Below are 18,074 nucleotides of genomic sequence, written 5' to 3'. Positions count from 1 at the left end.
TGTTTAATCTCAGCCAGTAAATTACAATTACCATAGCGGTCAGTCTCTCCATTTTTGTGCCAGGCAACATGATTTGTAGATAGTTCATTTGAAGGGCACTGCAGGAATGTCATGAACAACATTAAAAATCGGTTTAGATTTAAAGCTACTTTAAATATCTTTGCATCAATCTATATGAGCTCTAATGCGGGGGACAGAGCCAGGAGTGGTGCAGGTAGAATATCATCAGAGCTATCGATCTACTGCACAGAGTGGCCTTCCTTCTGTGTCTGATATTTTATTTGCCCTATGTAATATACGATTTCAAAAAGTATTATCAATATCATGTAAGGTGATGACAGATTAGCCTGACAATTACATTATATTATACTTAAGTTGAATTGGTACCAATTATGCTGTCACATTCAAGCTTTTCTTAAACAATTCTGCGTAAATAATGAAGCAGAATCCAATTCTCGACACCATTGAGTGGAATATAAATTCCCAGAATGCTTCTCAATGTGATGTTAAATATTGAAATACTATAACTGGATCCATGCACCGAGTTCCTTTTGATGGTTGAGACAAAAGCACTGGATTTGTAAAAGACATTCACTGATACGTCGGAGGCTTCCGTTCAAATTGAACAAATACCGGTTTCAGACGCTTGGATTGTAATTACTGGAGAGTTTATTTTTGACTGATACAGAAATTCAGCCCCACTATTACAAACAAACGCATACAGAAAGGAAATGTTTACTTAAAGACATCGCTCATAATGAACAACATTCATGGATATATAAATGAAATATGTTCGCCAATAGGTCAGTTGTGATGTAAGCGGATCGTCATAATTTAGCAGTTGGCCTGAGAAGCGGGTGCGCTGCATGGCTTCAAAAAGAGAAAATCGCTCTTTGCTGATTCTGGAGACAGGCAGACCGAGTAATGGTGCGCTACTGGTGCACGCATCATGCGGCCAGTCCCAGGATAGCGTAAGGTTTCATCCATTTCAGGTCTTCGATTGAAACTATAGTTAGGACCTCCACAACAACTGGAAGAAATATAGTCTTGGGAGATATTTGTGTTTTGCCTGCATTTGATGCCAATTAGTAGAAGAATAATCACAAGAAAGAGAAAGGAAGTGCAACCAAAAATGATTATTAAATAAAGATTTAAATCAGTGAAATGTTCGGAATTCCTCAATACGTTACCAGTCTCAGTCACTTTTTCCGTGATGTTCTCCAAAACAGCAATGTGTATTGCAACCGTGCTGGAGAGGCTTGGTTGCCCGTTGTCCTTAACCAAGATGAAGAGAGTTTGTCTAGTAGCATCGGACGCCAGAATATTGCGCGCTGTTCTAATTTCACCAGAATTTTGCCCAACTTTAAACAAACTGGGATCAGTAGCTTTCACCATGTGATAGGAAAGCCGTGCGTTCTGACCGGAATCTGCGTCAGTTGCGATTATTTTGGTAACCAAGTACCCTTGGCCGGCCGACTGAGGAACGCTTTCCTCCTCTGATGATCCACTCTGTTCTGATGGTGAAACAATTACCGGTGCGTTGTCATTTTGATCCAATATGATCACATTCACTGTAGCGCTGCTGCTAAGCGGGGGCACTCCAGCGTCACGGGCTTGAACACGGATCTGGAAGTTTTTGAGTTTCTCATAGTCGAAAGAGCGCAACACGTAAATGGTGCCGTTCATGGAGTTAATGCTGAGGTAACTGGACACAGGAAAATTTTGGATAAGATTCTCCACAAATGAGTAAGAAACATAAGAATTCTGGTCCATGTCACGATCCTTTGCAGTTACCGCGAAAATAGAACTGCCCGGAGAGTTGTTCTCCATCACATATATGTTATAAGATGATGCACCAAAACGTGGGGCGTTATCATTCACGTCTGAAATTACAACCTGGATGGTTTCATTTGCAGATAGTGACGGCGACCCTAAGTCCCGGGCTAAAAAAGGTACTTTATACTCAGCGACCACTTCACGGTCCAACATTTTACTGGTAATCAACTCAAAATGATTTTTCGATGAATTTCGAAGTCTGAAGGGGATATTCTTTGGGATGTCACAGTGAAACTGACCGTTTTCTCCAGAATCCCGATCAATGACATTGATCAAAGTTATTAAAGTTCCTGGTGGAGCATTTTCCGGAATTTTACTCGTGACCGATGTCACTTTTATCTCGGGTGGGTTGTCGTTTACATCAGTTACCTTGATCAACACGGTGGAGCGTGTTGCAATTGCAGGGGATCCGTGGTCCATAGCCTGAACATTCAGAGAATAACTGTTCACTTCTTCATAATCTAACTCTCCTTCTAGCCGGATCTCCCCCAGCTGGGGGTCCAAACTGAACAATTCGAGAACTGTTGGTGAAGCTAACTTGCTGAAAGTATATGTTAGCTCAGCATTCAAACCTTCGTCCAAATCAGTTGCTTTGACTGTCAGTACCAAGGTACCTTGAGGTGCGTCTTCCCTGATGTTACCCTTGTATATCTCATGATCAAATATGGGTGGATTATCGTTGAAGTCCACCACGGTAATGAGGATTTGAGCTGTGCCGGATTTTTGTGGTATTCCACCATCAGTCGCCGTCAGGACCAACTGAAAGGCTGACTGCATCTCTCTGTCCAATGGTTTATCTAACTGTAACTCGGCATTTACAACACCGTACTCAGTTTTCTGCGCTTTGATACTAAAGTATTCATTGGAACTGATAGCGTAAACAGCGACTGTATTTAATCCAATATCCGGATCTTCTGCGCTCTCGAGTGGGAAGTGTACCCCTGGTGTAATTGCTTCAGACATCTGTAAGGCAATGGGACTGTCCCGGAATGTAGGGGAATTATCATTGACATCAAGAATCTCTACTTCGCCGCGATATACTGCCAAAGGATTTTCCAGTATTATTTCAAAAGGAATAGTACACATTGCTGCTTGCCCACAAAGAAGCTCCCTGTCGATTCTTTCACGAACAGACAAAATCCCATTGTCCAAATTTACCTTCATATACCGTCCGCCGTCATCTGAGTTTAGTCTAAATTTACGATCGGACAATTGCGGTAAATTTAATCTCAAATCTTCGGCAATATTCCCAATAAAAGCCCCGATATCCATTTCCTCGGAAACAGAATAGCGAATGTGTCCATAAATCAAGCCTCTTATATATCCCAGAATGATGAAAGCAAACCTGCTGAAAGCAATGGCGTTGTCGACCGCCGAATTCGCCATTGTTCTGCAATCAATTATTTTCCAAATCCAGCCTTCTGCTCGATTAAACCAGAGAACTGATCTCGCCACCAAATTATTGCAGCATTATCCGTATTCTCTAAATGCGTAAAGGCACGGTGTTTACCCTTCTCATCTAAACGCGCACCGCTCGCTTTTCTTGTCGATTCTGATCTTTCTGTCTTGGATGTGGGAAGGGCAATGGATCCATCTCCTCGTTTGAGATTCTTATTGGTACACAGCGACACAACCGGTCCCTTTCAACAACTACATCAACATTTCTTAAAGCTAGACTGCTCTCGTGAATATTTAACAGTGTACAACCATAAATAGTAGTGTTTTGTAAATTCAAGGTGTATTTTGCAAGGTATGTTTTCGAAACTCATGGCCCTAATTTTAGAGGACAATTATAGCTAAAATAATTTGCTTCGTCCTCGATGCATCTTCAATGCAATATGGAATCAAGATATTTCATCCACTGTAAACAACCAGACATCCGAATGTCTTGTCAGTATGTCCACCATTCAGTTATAAATCGTAATGAAGGATTTGTTAACAAAAGAGATGAACACACTGCACTAACCATCCCATCACTAGTTGGTACCAAAAAAAACTCAAGTATATCTCATGAACATGTATCCAGCCAAACATGGTACATAAGTGAGTAAATATCGGCGATTTTTCTTCACCCTGTATTCTGCAAACAAAACACATTGAAATTAACGGAATGGAACATTTCACAACGCATTGCAATTAATGCTCAACATGGGGTAATCATGTTTCACTCGTCTAGATACAGTAAATAAAGATAGCTTGGTTGTAATGTATTTCTCCTTGTATGGATATTGACTACCCTATCCATCTTCGGAAATTTTCATTGATTTTTCGGGAACAGAGAGCAAGGCCAGCATTTATTGCCAATAACCAATTGCCCCTCGGGTGAATGATTTACCAGTAGGGAGGAAATTCCATTAGTCACGCTTCCTTCTCCGTCTCCATAATTGCCGGTATCCCTGCAACTTATTCGCTCCGACACTCGCCCATCAGCTCCAATTTGTACATTTCGCCTGCAATTAATCTGCATTTATGGGTAACTTACAGTAAACAATTTGTTTACAAGTACACGTTTGGGTATCTGCAGGAATCCCTCACGGAGAAAATGTGCAAACCCCTCATAGACAGCACCGGAGGTTAAGATCGAACAGAATCTTCTTGAGCTGTGAGGCACCAGCACTCACTTTCGCGCCACCATGCGGCTTGCAGACGAAATTAACCAGATTCAGCCAATCGGATGCTCTGGTCTAAAAACCTGCTCAGTTATTCCCCATCATATCCTTGCTCTGGCTGAAAACCAAAATTAGCTGAAGGCTCTCCCGAGCTATTCAACTATTAATATAATCCTCTTCATAATATCGGTCTCTGGTACTAAAAAATCCACTAAAAATTGGTAATCTTACCAAACGTTTTTGACGTGAGTATGATGTGTTTCAATAGAAGACACAGTTACAACTGAACTAGACACTGGCGTGTTCAATCCCCAACCCAGGAGCCAGAACAAATTAACAAAATATGATTCTCTTCTCTGGTATTTCAGAAGCCATGTACTGAGATGTGGTCAGTTGGGTGAGGAACTGAAAGACGAAGGCGTCTGCTTGGTCAGGTAAGCCGAACATGTGGTACTGCAAAATACGCTGATGACATAGACACTAAGTTATAAAAGTCTTAATAGACCAGAGAGGTACCGACGGTAAGTTTCCTCACCTGAATTACATTTGTGAATGGATTTTTACAATAGTCCTTAAGTTTTTCTGGTAGCCATTAATATGACACGTTGTTGGTCCCAAGTTCCAGATAATTAACCGAATTCAAATTCTACGGTTTTCCTAGTGGGATTTCAACTCAGGTCTCTCTGCTAATAGTAATCGCCGCCACGCTATCACATTTTATCCCGTAATATTTTAGGCGCACTCGAATAAGCAGACGAGAGCTTAACTTAACTCTTCACTTTAGTGACAACATCTCATTAGGAGTGGCAATTTTCAAATACCGCAAAAGAATATCAGATTTTTGTTTTGTATTCTGATCCCTCGACTGTGGTTTGACAACGCAAACATCTGCATCAGGGGCAAGCGTGTCACCCATTAAGCCATGGGCTATTCACGCCCAAAACTTCTGATAAGATTATTCATTTTCAATAATCCTTTCATAACAATTGCCACCATTAACAAAGATATATTGGGGTTACAGAGGCTAATGTGCCATTAATGCTTTAGATAACTAAAATGACGGGAAAGAAGCTTGCTTCATGAACTCAAGACTCTTCTGAATTCTCCCAGGTTAGCTCTATGATCAACGGTTGAAATTGGTTGCTCTCAGCGTATGACGGATTGCACAGAATGCGCTTCAGCAGCAATTATTTTGGTATGGATCCAGCTGTTTTATGTTGCTAATGGAAAAAACATGCAAATGGAAGCAATTACTCCGAAAACACAAATAGTTTTGATACCGCTTCTGAAATCTCTACTTAATAGTCAAAATGGAGCAGTTCCAAACGACACCGCGAACGTGGATCGCGGGAATCTCTATTTACAAGCAAGCATTGACCCACACAGCTGTTCCCCTTAATGCCTTTACTTAGGCAGTACCTTTATTTACCAAATTTTCGGAGTGTGACCACACTTGCCAAATTTCGTCTGCATTCTGAATGTATTAACTCCAAACAACCGCGTGCAATGTTTCTTGTTTCATCAGCAAATTGATGCATTTTGGTGTCAGTCTCACGGTTTGTTGAGTCTTGGTGGCCAGCGGACGCCTGTTTACGCATCTTTCGAACGGGTTTCTGCAGAACGACCAAAGATGCAAAGTTCTCCGTGGACAACGATGTGCGGGCCCTTCTCCCGCCCTTGCACCCAGAATAGACTTTGCTGCTGAAGACGTGCATTGACGGCCGTACTGCTGCGAGGAAGGAGGCTTCCACTTCATTTGGGCTTCTGGGAATGATTGTGATCTCTCTGTAGACTGGAACACTACAAAGAAGAGAAATAGCAATTAAACGCACCAATACATTGCTTTCCAAATATTTAAAAAGTAAAACTCGAGTGATTGGTATCAATAGCTATAACACATAGCACTAGGAACATAGAACAGTACGGCACAGGAACAGGCCCTTCGGCCCACCGATCATGAAGGCAGCCTAATTAATCGCATCCGCCTGAAAATCGTTCATAACCTTCTATAAACCTGCCTGCTCGTGTGATTGTCTAAATGCCTCTCAAACTTCCTTATCGGATCTGCTTGTACCACCTACCTTGGCAGCGCGTTAAATGCAACTATCACTCTCTGTGTAAACCTTGCCTCACAAATCTCCTTTGAATGACCCCCTCCCACCTCAGCTTAAACCTGTGCTCTCTACTATATGGCACTTCCACACTGAGAAATCATTGTGATTATCTAGCCTTGCCTCTCTGCCTCCGAAACTCCAGAGAAAACAATCTAAATTTGTCCAAACTCTCCTGACAGGTAACACACTTCAATCCAGGCAACACCCTGGTGAAATGCTTCCACGCGCTCTCAAAACCCCCCACATCTTTCCTGCAGTGTGGCAACAAGAACAGCACACAATACTCCAAATGTAGCCTCAGTAAAGTTTTGTACAGATGCAACATGACTTCCTTATAAATGCCCCAACCGATGAAGGCAAGTATGCTGTACGCCTTCTTTACCATTCAATCTACGTTTCTTTCCACTTTAAGGGAGCTATGGACCTACAATTCAGGATCCTTTGGATCCTTTGGATCTTGAATTGTAGGTCCATAGCTCCCTTAAAGTGGAAACATCAATGTTCTAAAGGATCCTGTCCTTCACTGTATACATTCATCTTGCATTTAACCTCGCAAAGTGCAACTCCTCACACTTGTCTGGATTGAACTCCATCTGTCATTTCTCACACTAAATTTCCAACTGATTGATATCCTGCTGTATCCTTTGTAAACCTTCCTCCTGACATTCAGTCCTGGGATTATGCTAAATTATTTGATCTAGATTAATGTCAATCTACCCAGGGCGCTTTCACAAGGTTCACATGTTTCTTTTGTTTTTCATCTAATTAGCCACAGCACTCCTATAACTAATGGCGGAAAATGTGTTTAAAAATGACGAGCACCAAGTATTCCCCGCTGCTAAGTGTGCATGCGATGTTAGGCTTGTATACTGAGCCTCAGAGCCGACAAGGCCACTCACGATTGTTGTGCAACATTGCAATTCAATAATTCCTCATCGGTGAAGCTACTGGAGAGCACCAGTATAGTTGTTGCAATTCACTTTCGTGATACATACAAGAACGGGGGAGGGGGGGGGCACCAAGCAAAATTAATAACAGGAAACCATGAATCCTGAGACAATATAAGGGACCTGGGTGATTCTGAATTGAAAAAGGCAAGATGGTAATATTATTTTCAAATACTTCACTCAATAGACTGGGAATGAAGAGGTGGCAAAGTTAGTTGAGATATATCTAACCTTTGTGATATTTACCATAAATAAATATAATATGCTCAGATATGCTCAGATTCACTTAACGAAAGAAGGAAATCTGCTTTTCCATTCATTAGTTCCATGCATTCAGCGTACCAGTTTCAAACGTAATATCTGTACTAATGTTCTGTACGCCAATAACACTCACAACATTCACAAAAACACACGCGCCCGTGCGCGCACAAACACAAGCCACATGGTGTTAATGGCTCTTTTATGATCTTCGCGCAGTGGTGGAATCGCCAGAGTAGCTGACGAACGAAATAGATCAGGATGTCATAAGGATTGTGTGGGGAGTGGGAATGGCGCAAGTTGCGTCTAGAATTAGTTACGAGAAAGCCGGCGCCTGGTGTTTCGTAATATAAGGCCCATTCGAATACATTTCCTCAGGAATATTAGCACCAGGTAAAACGTAAAATGTAGGAAAATCACATCACTCAGATTGAAATTTCAGACGTTGACGGCGACGACACCGCAGTTATTACTGAAATAACCCTCTTCCGCTACCGACGTAGTTAGATGTGACCACTCTCAGACAACATTGATTACACGGTTCATCGTAAGCTTTCCGTGTTCTTCTTTCATCAGGCGCAACAGGTATCATACTGTTGACAATGTAGCCCTGGTTTCTTTTGATGCGTCCAGGCAATTGGACTCCCAAAATTGTTGCAATCAATACTGTGGATCGTTAATACTCGAAGGAGTGGTGAAGCGAGAGGAAGTTTAACACTTTGGAGGATCTACTGAAAACTAAAAAGGCATTTTGGGCTGCCACCCGCTTCCTGAGTGCCTCAATTGATCAAGTAGAGGCTGGAGGTTAAATGCATTCATCTTCATACCAGCTCTGCAATTCGGCTCTTTTATTCCACTTCTGGAACACAAGTGTAAGGATAACTGAAACCGTGTTAAACTGGCTGTACCACAATCTCCGTTTTATTACAATGTCATAAGAAAGGAAACTAAATTAAAATGAATGACTTCTAAGAAGAAATTGGCAATTATTATTTTATCACAGGAAAGAAAATGTTAAACATGGCTCCCTTAGTTATTCACAAAGAGTGTTCTAAATCTGAAGGAGGATTACATTGAGATTTGAGACTGCACTCAGCCACAATGTATCAAACATGTTTCACCTTTTGATTAGGTTGTTCGGCAAAAAAAAATTACCAATAAGGGTAAGACGACAGCATAAAATTAAAACGTACAACCATCCCGCGATATTAATTCAAATTATGCTCTGCTTACTTAATATACGCTGAATTCTGGAATGGAAGATATCATCTCAGTGTATTCTTTGGGTATTGCGGATTGTAAACTTCCTTACGACTAACTCACTTTAAACTCCTGTTTCTGACATATCAGCATTAAAATAATCTTGTCCGAAACAAAGTCAATTCCTACAATTTCTAACTTCACTCATTGTTCACCCATTACCCTTCCAAACGAAGATAACACAGAACTGCTATTAATGAGTTAACAAATCCATTAAAGTGGAAAGCAATGTGCCGGAAGAATACCAGCGATGGGTAAAAGCAAGATGCAAAAACTCTCTTATGAACCTGGCCAGCGAATTACAATGACACTGTGTGTCTCCTCTTTTTGTGACAGGCAGCATGATTTCGATGTAGCTCGTTTAAAGTACACAACAGCTTGTTGTTAAGCAGGTAGGAATTCCGACATTTTCCCCGGCAGTGAACTTGAGAAAAATAGCATTTGCAATCGGTTTCGATTTTATGTCAAACTAAATATTAAGGCATCAAGTTATCAGTACATTAATGAAAAAGAAGAGGTAATAAGTGCAAGAACCAGGATCATTTGGAGTATAATGAAATACATTGCCAAAGAAGCCAAATGCGCTTATTCTTGTATCTGATATTTTGGATAAACTACAAAATGCAAGATTGCACCAAACACTTTTAATATGATATACAACAATGACTCTAAACGTCCCTACGCTACATGGTTTGTTACACTTGCATTTAAAATTAATATCAGTTATACAGCCACATGCAAGTTTTTGGCTAAAAACCTAATCGGGTATAGATAGGTGCAGAATTCTCAGAAAGACTCCATTGGATTACTACAAATTCTCAGTACTTCATACAGAATGCTTTTCAGTGCGATCGTAAGTTTTTTCAAAATGTTCTTGATGCTAAGCATTTTCAGGACCTATAACTGCATCGACGTGCTAAGATGCTTCTGTGCAGTTTACACAGCAGCAATCGAATGGTGCAGGTCATTCAATGACCTGTAATAGGATTCCCATTGAAATGAAAAGCTACTGTACCAGTTTCAGATGCCCAATATCCATACAACGGACCTTCACCATAAACGAATCCAGTTCCTCAAACGAAAACAAGAAACAAATGAAATCCACTGGACAAACAAAGTGCTGGAGGAAATCAGCAGGTCAATCACCACCTGCTTGTGGGATGGGCGTAGGAGTGAGGAACTTGTCGACGTTTCAAGTCTAAAACTTGTATCAGGAGTTAGATTGGAGAGAGGATATAGCCAGTACAAAGAGGAGATAAGGAGTGGTGTTATAGAACCCAGCGCTGATTGGTGGACTGAGGAAGGGTGAACGATGACTGGCAGATTGAGTTCGGTAGAGGAGGGAGGGGAGTGGAGTTGAGAGACAGAGGCGGCTGGATAATATATGGGAGAAGACAAACAAGAGAGGGAAATGGATTCAGCTGATATAGGGGAGAGTGAAGTTTGAGACAGCTAAGAGAACATAGAACATAGACCATTACAGCGCTGTACGGGTCCTTCGGCCCACAATTTTGTGCCGTCGTTATCCTGCTCTAAGATCTATCTAACCCTTCCCTCCCACATAGCCCTCCGTTCCTCTATCATTCATGTGTCTCTCTAAGAGTCTCTTATATGCCCCTAATGTATCTGCACCCACCCTAATGTTACACGCACCCATCACTCTCTGTGTAAAAATTCTCACCCCTGACATCCCCCTTATATCTTCCTCCAATCACCTTAAAATTAAGCCTCCTCGTGTCAGCCATTGTCACCCTGGGGAACAGTCTCTGACTGTCAACTCGATCTATGTCTCTTATCATCTTGTACACCTCTATCAAGTCACCTCTCATTCTCTTTCTCTCCAAAGAGAAAAGCCGTAGCTCACTCAACCTATTCTCAGAAGACATGCTCTCCAATCCAGGCATCATCCTGGTAAATCTCCTCTGCACCCTCTCTAAAGCTTCCACATCCTTCCTATAATGAGGCGACCATAACTAAACACAATACTCCAAGTGTGGTCTAACCAGAGTTCTATAGACCTGCAACGTTACCTTACGGCTCTTGAACTTAGTACACCGACTAACAAAGGCCAACACACCATACGCCTTCTTAACAACCCTATCGACTTGCGCAGCAACCTTAAGGGATCAATAAATATGCACCCAAGATCCCTCCACAGTACTGACAGTCCTGCCGTTAACCTTGTTTGTTGCCTTCAAATTCGATCTTGCAAAGTGTATCACTTCACACTTTTCCGGGTTGAACTTCATCGGCCACTTCTCAGCTCAGCTCTGTATCATATCTATATCCTGTTGTAATCTACAGCAACCTTCTACACTATCCACAACACCACCAACTTTCGTATCATCAGCAAACTTACTAAACCACCCTTCCACATCCTCGTCCAAGCCATTTATAAAAATAAAAGAGCAGGGGTCCCAGAACAGATCCCTGTGGAACACCACTGGTCACCGACCTCCAGGCAGAATACGCTCCATTTACCACCACCCTCTGTCTTCTATGGGCGAGTCAATTCTGAATCCACACAGCCAAGTTTCCCTGGATCCCATTCCTCCTGACTTTCTGAATGATCGTTCCATGAGGAACCTTATCTTACGCCTTACAAAAACCCATGTACACCACATCCACCGCTTAACCTTCACCAGTGTACTTTGTCACATACTAAAAGAAATTAGTCAGGCTCTTGAGGCACGACCTGCCCCAGACAAAGCCATGCTGATGTCCATAGTCAGCCTGTGCTTCTCCAAATGCCCATAAATCCTGTCTCTAAGAATCTTCTCCAGTAATTTGCCCATGATTGAAGGCTAACTGGTCTCTCATTCCCAAGGTCTGTAATTATCCCTACTCCATTTCTTAAACAAAGGAACAACATTTGCCAGACTCCAATCATCTGGCAAGACTCCTGTGCCGTGAGGACGCACAAATCATCGCCAAATATCATCGCCAGAAACTACCAGTGCTGGGCTGGGATCTGATAAATAAGAATGCTGATAAAGGTAACCATTAGAGGATAAATGATGGGCAAATGGAACCAGAATCAGATGGCGGAGGGGAGAAGCCGGTGGATGAAATGTGTGGGTACCAGTTGACTTAAGCTGGGATGAGAAGAGGGCATAGAGGAGTGATGTGTGGCTGGGGCAGGGGGGTATATGGGAAAGGGAAATAAAATAGGAGGGCCGGAGAAGAATCAGAAGGAGATCGAGAGGGGGAGCTAGAGGGGCAAGCAGCATTGCTGAGGGTTACCTGAAATTCAGTATTCATACCATTCTGTTTTGGTCTATCAGTGGAATATGAGCTGTTGCACATGTACTTTGCGATGGGCCTCACCTTGGCATTGGAGAAGATGCAGGGTGGACAGGGAGGTGTGGGAATGGGAAGGGGAGTTGAAATGGTCTGCAACTGGGAGCGCAGGATGGCCACTGCGGACAGAACACGGCGACTATGTAAATCGTCACCTAGTCTGTGCTTGGTCTCACAGATGTAGCTGAGACCATATCGAGCGCACCAAATGCAGTAACCGAGGTTGCAGAAGGTGGACCAGGATCTTTGCTTCACCTCGAAGGGCTGTTTATGTCCCTGGATGCTGGTGAGTGAGGAGGTGTAAGAACAAAGGTTGCATCTCCTTTGGTTGCAAGAGAATATGCCAGGAGTCAGGGAGGGGTGGTGGGGAGGGATGAACTGACCAGGGACTCATGGAAGGAGTAGTCCTTGATGAGGATATAAAGTGGTTGGGAGGAGAACATGTGGCTTGTGATGGGATTTCGTTGCAGGTGGTGGAAAGGACGAAGGATGATGTGCTGGACGCAGAGATTAGTTGGGTGAAAAGTGAGAACTAGGGAAAATATATCTCTGTCCTGTGTGGAGGGAGTTGGAGTGAGAGCAGGTGTCCGAGAACCTCAGGATATTCTAGAGAGGAACTCATCACCCACAGTAGATGGAGAGCCACGTTTCTTGGAAAAGGGCATTTTAGATGTCCTAAAATGATAAGCCTCATCTTGAGAGCAGATGTGACGGAGTCGAAGGAACTGGGAGAAAGTGATGGCATCGTTACAAGATTTGGGGTGGGAGCAGGCTGTGGGAACGTAGCTCAGGGAATCCCAGTGGGTTTATACTAAATGTCAGTGGACAGTTTGTCTCCTGACGTGGGACACGGAGATCTAGAAAACGGAGAGAAGTGTCTGGTGCTGGTTCCAGCTGTCGTTCACCTCTACTCTCGTGGTTCCCATTATCGCCTTTCTTACTTGGATTCCAGTACTGGTCGCATTTGAGCTCCTGCTTTGCACCCTGCTAGCTGACTCCACATTCACCATGCCCTCCCCGGCTGCACCTGCCTCTTTTTTGGTCTTCCTCCATATGTCATCCACCTGCCTGTCTCCCTCATGCACACCTCACCGTTCCCTATCTTTCTCGATCTGCCCGTCATACTTCACCCCTCCTCTGCCATGCAATCACCGCCGACTCTTATCGCACCACTCCACTCTCCTCTTTATACCGGCTATTTCCCTTCTCCACTCTTCGTCCTGATGCAGGATTTCAACCTGAAACGTCGACAATTCCTTTCCCTCACTCGACCGGCTGAATACCTCCAATAGATTTTTGTTCCAGATTCCAGGGTCTACAGTCTCTTGTATCTCCAAAACAACAGGAATATTTACTTAAGTACTTCTCTCGAAATTATCTTTTTTCCTGAATGTTAATATTGCCGTCAGTAATTTAGTTCCTACATTGTGCCTCTGGATCATTGTGAACTTAACGGTTGGCTTGAGACGTGGGAACGGCGCAAGGCTTCAAGAAGAGAAAATCGCTCTTCGCTGACTCTGGAGACAGACAAACCGAGTAACGGTGCGCTTCTGGCACGGAAACTACCCGGCCAGATCCAGGATAGCGTAAAGTTTCCTCCATTGCAAGCCTGGAATGAAACGTATCGCGAGAATCTCCAACTCTGTAACAACAGCTTGGAGAATTGTACTCTTCAATGATCTTTCTGTCCTGTTTACATTTGATACCAATCAGTAGAATAATAATTACGAGAAAGAGAACAGAAGTGCAACCGAAAATGACGATCAAATAAAGATTTAGATCAGAGAAATATTCGGGATTCGCCACGAAGTTACTGCTTTCTGTAGTTCTTTCGGTGATGTTCTCCAAAGCTGTAATGTGAATTGTAAGCGTGCTGGAGAGGCTCGGCTGCCCATTGTCTTTCACCAAGATGACGACAGTTTGACTGGTAGTATCTGATTCCAAAATAGGTCTGGCCGTTCTGAGTTCTCCGGAATTTTGCCCAAGGGTGAATAAACTGGGATCAGTAGATCTCTGCAAGTGATAAGAGAGACGTGCGTTCTGACCTGAATCTGCATCCATGGCTATTATCTTGGTGATTAAGTATCCTTGGCCCACAGATTGGGGCAAGATCTCCATTGCTGCCGGTCCTTTCTGTCTGGATGGTGAAATGATGACGGGAGGGTTATCGTTTTGATCCAGGATTATCACATTCAGTGTCGCGCTGCTGCTCAGCGGTGGCACTCCAGCATCACGAGCTTGAACATGGATCTGGAAGCTTTTGAGGTTCTCATAGTCAAACGAGTGCAGTGCGTAAATGGTGCCGTTCAGCGAGTTGATGCTGAGGTAATTGGACGCCGGCAAGTCCTGGATAGGATTCTCCAGAAATGAATAAGACACGTAGGAATTCTGGTCCAGGTCAGGATCTGTGGCAGTTACTGCGAAAATAGATGTGCCCGGAGCTTTGTTCTCCATTACATACACGTTGTAAGAAGTTTCGCTAAACCGTGGTGCGTTGTCATTTACATCTGTAATTACTATCTGGATTGTTTTATTTGTTGACAGTGAAGGCGACCCCAAGTCCCAGGCTACAAACGGTATTTCATACTCGGGGACAAGCTCGCGGTCCAACGATCCACTTGTAATCACCTCATAATAATTTTTTGACGATGTTCGAAGCCTGAAGGGGGTGTTCTTTGGCATCTCGCAGCGAAACCGCCCGTTCTCTCCAGAATCGCGATCGATAACATTGATCAAGGTTATCAATGTGCCCGGGGGAGCATTTTCAGGAACGTTGCTGGTGGTTGAAGACAGTTTTATCTCGGGAGCGTTGTCGTTTGCATCAATTATCGCGATCAACACTTTGGAGTGCCCGATAATTGCAGGTAATCCGTGGTCCACTGCTTGAATATCTAGTGAATAGCTATTTGCTTCTTCAAAATCCAGCTCTCCCGCAGTCCGAATCTCTCCAGTATGCGGGTCCAAATTGAATAATTCGTGAGCTCTTGCTGAAGAAAGTTTGCTGAAAGAATATGTTAGCTCAGCATTCAGCCCTTCGTCCAAATCAATGGCTTTGACTTTCATCACCAAGGTACCTGGAAGTGTGTTCTCTCTTATTCTGCCCCTGTAAATTTCATGATCGAATACAGGTGGATTGTCATTGATGTCCACTACTGTAATGAGAATCTGAGCTGTACCGGATCTCTGAGGGATCCCACCATCAGTCGCCGTTAGCGTCATTCGAAAGGATGACTGCAGCTCTCTATCCAATGGCTTCTCCAACAGCAACTCTGCAATTAGAATACCGTCCTCGGTTCTCTGCGTTTTAAGATTAAACTGCTCGTTGGAACCGATTGTGTAAGCAGCGATCGTATTTATTCCAATGTCTGGATCTTCCGCGCTGTCGAGACGAAAACGTACTCCTGGTGCAAAAGCTTCGGACATCTGTAAGGCAATGGTGCTGTCCCGGAAAGTAGGTGAATTGTCATTTATATCAAGGATTTCCACTTCCCCGCGGTGCAACGCCAAAGGATTTTCCAATATTATTTCAAAAGGAATAGTACATACAGATGTTTGTCCACAGACGTGCTCCCTGTCGATTCTTTCACGAATGGACAAAATCCCATTATCCAAATTCACCTTCATATACTGTCCACCCGCCTCTGAGGTTAGCCGCAATTTACGAGCAGACAACTGTGGTACGTTCATTCCCAAATCATGAGCGATATTTCCAACAACAGCACCTAATTCTAATTCCTCAGGAATAGTATAGTGTATATGCCCCGAAAACAGATCGAGCGTACATACCAGAATCAGGAAAGCAAAGGTTTTGAAAGCAACGCCGCTGCGGATCGCCGAATTCGCCATTGTTCCTCACCGAATTATTTTCCGAAACAAGGCCTCTGCTCGACGAAACCGGAATACTAATCTCACCATTAAATTATTGCAGAAATTGTTCAACGTTCTGAAACATTTCTATGACCTTATCATTCTTGACTGCACGATCTAAATGCGTACTGCCTGCTTTTCTCGCCGATTCAGATCTTTTTCTGGGATGTGGGCGGAGCACTGGATCCATCTCTGCGTTTCTGGTTCTCATTGGTACACAGCGACACAACCAGTCCCTCTCGACAACTGCATCGACAATTCTTAAAGCTGACCTGTTCTAGTGCATATTTATTAATGTACAACTGTAATATATTGTCATTGATAAGCCAGCTGCTCAATATCAAGGTCCAGTATCCGAAAGTCAGTGATGACATTTCGAGGACAGAAATACTTAAAATTCTGAACTTTCCCGCTAATATAATCGCAATGTAATATGGGGCCAAGTTAGTTCGACCACAGCAATCAGGCAGAAAAACATTTTGGGACGACATTGACCGCGGTTAAACGCAACGAGGGCATTATTAATAAACGAGGTGGACAGAATGCACAACCCGTCCGTGACTGGCTGGCACCAGAGGGGAAAATATATAGTTGAGCATCGCAGATAAACATATATTCAGCACGAAAGACAGTTATAAAGTGTATGTGACATATGGACGGTCTTTTTGTCACGTTCTATTCTACGACTAACGGAATTCAACCCAAGTAAATAAATCCTCGCTGGCCATTGGCCGAATTCAACATTACGAACATTGTGAATTAACGTCAAATAAAGCTAAAGCAGTAAATAGCAATTGATGGAAAGTAAATACTATTTTGACTACATGAGCTCCTCATGTATAATGCCTCATCCATAGTGGTTACAGGGAATAAATGAAACCAAGGAGTGAAGATTCACATCGTAGAAACAGTAAAGGACTTCCATTGCTGCAGCGACTTTCATCAGGCTCCAGAAAGCTGTGCAACTAATAGAATAATTTTCAAGGACGTCAGAATTATAATGTAACGCTGGAATCGCCATCACCATGTTACACCGGCTAGAAACAGCAAAGAAGAGCAGATATGGGAATAAATGTTGCTCTCGACATTTCAATAGTGTGCGCTATTCATCTTCGGAATTTTTAGTTCATTTTTCGGAATCTGGGCAACTTGCAAGCCCAGCAAATATTGCACATCCCTGATGGCATGACGCTGAGGGGGTTGATAGATCTTATAGAGTCTTATACCGACACGAAAGCAAGTCACTTAGTCGATGTCGACATCGGGGAGGGGAGAGAGATACAGGCCTGGTCAATTCTATTTGTCACATTCCGCCTTCCCTTAATTCATTTTAAAGTTGCAACTTATTTTCGCTCACACTTGCCCACCATCGCCCCATTTGTGCCTTTTCTTCATGTTACGAACTGAGTTACTATTAGTGGATGTCCCTTTAAGGTAGAGCATAGTTATGTGTGCGTGTGTGTGTGTGTGTTGGCGTGGTTACGACAACAGAAGATAAAGGACGTAATGACGTTTTTGAAGCAATCAGTCGGGGTCAGTCTGAAGGATAGAGAGAGAGAGAGACACCAGCTTGCTAGTCTCTATGGATGGATGAGAAGCAATAACTGTGCCTGTCACTATAATCCACGTATGGATTTTTGGAGTAATCCGGTGGATTCCACTTTGTCGTTAACCTGTAGAGGGAAACAGGTATTTGTGTGGCCGGCCACGTCTCGGATGCTTTTCGGGGTGGCAGATACTTCGGAAAAAAGCAGTGGAGTTCACTTCGTTGTTGACCTGTAGAAGGAAACAGGTATTTGTGTGGACGGCCACGATTCGAGAGCCTTTCGGGGTGAGGAAGATGCGGTGGAGTGGTCACTGCCGTGTAAACACTGAGATGTGGT

At 43.2% G+C, this 18,074-nt stretch overlaps 2 protein-coding genes across 2 annotated transcripts; both read right to left on the bottom strand.

Moving 5' to 3' along the window:
- Positions 1-692: 692 nt before the first annotated feature.
- Positions 693-3,394, bottom strand: LOC127569087 (protocadherin-10-like). Its single transcript, XM_052013422.1, has one exon. The coding sequence runs from the start codon at positions 3,220-3,222 to the stop codon at positions 835-837; it is 2,388 nt and encodes a 795-aa protein (XP_051869382.1). The 5' UTR covers positions 3,223-3,394; the 3' UTR covers positions 693-834.
- A 10,223-nt stretch (positions 3,395-13,617) lies between these two features.
- On the bottom strand, positions 13,618-16,339 carry LOC127569082 (protocadherin-10-like). The gene has a single exon (XM_052013416.1). It carries the CDS (start codon positions 16,168-16,170, stop codon positions 13,774-13,776), a length of 2,397 nt encoding a protein of 798 aa, XP_051869376.1. The 5' UTR covers positions 16,171-16,339; the 3' UTR covers positions 13,618-13,773.
- Between the last annotated feature and the right edge of the window lie 1,735 nt (positions 16,340-18,074).

The sequence above is a fragment of the Pristis pectinata genome, chromosome 4, assembly GCF_009764475.1.
Source record: "Pristis pectinata isolate sPriPec2 chromosome 4, sPriPec2.1.pri, whole genome shotgun sequence".
NCBI classification, from domain to species: Eukaryota; Metazoa; Chordata; class Chondrichthyes; order Rhinopristiformes; family Pristidae; genus Pristis; species Pristis pectinata.
The sequence above is the reverse complement of the archived record's forward strand: the minus strand, read 5'-3'. Positions and strand labels throughout refer to the sequence as shown.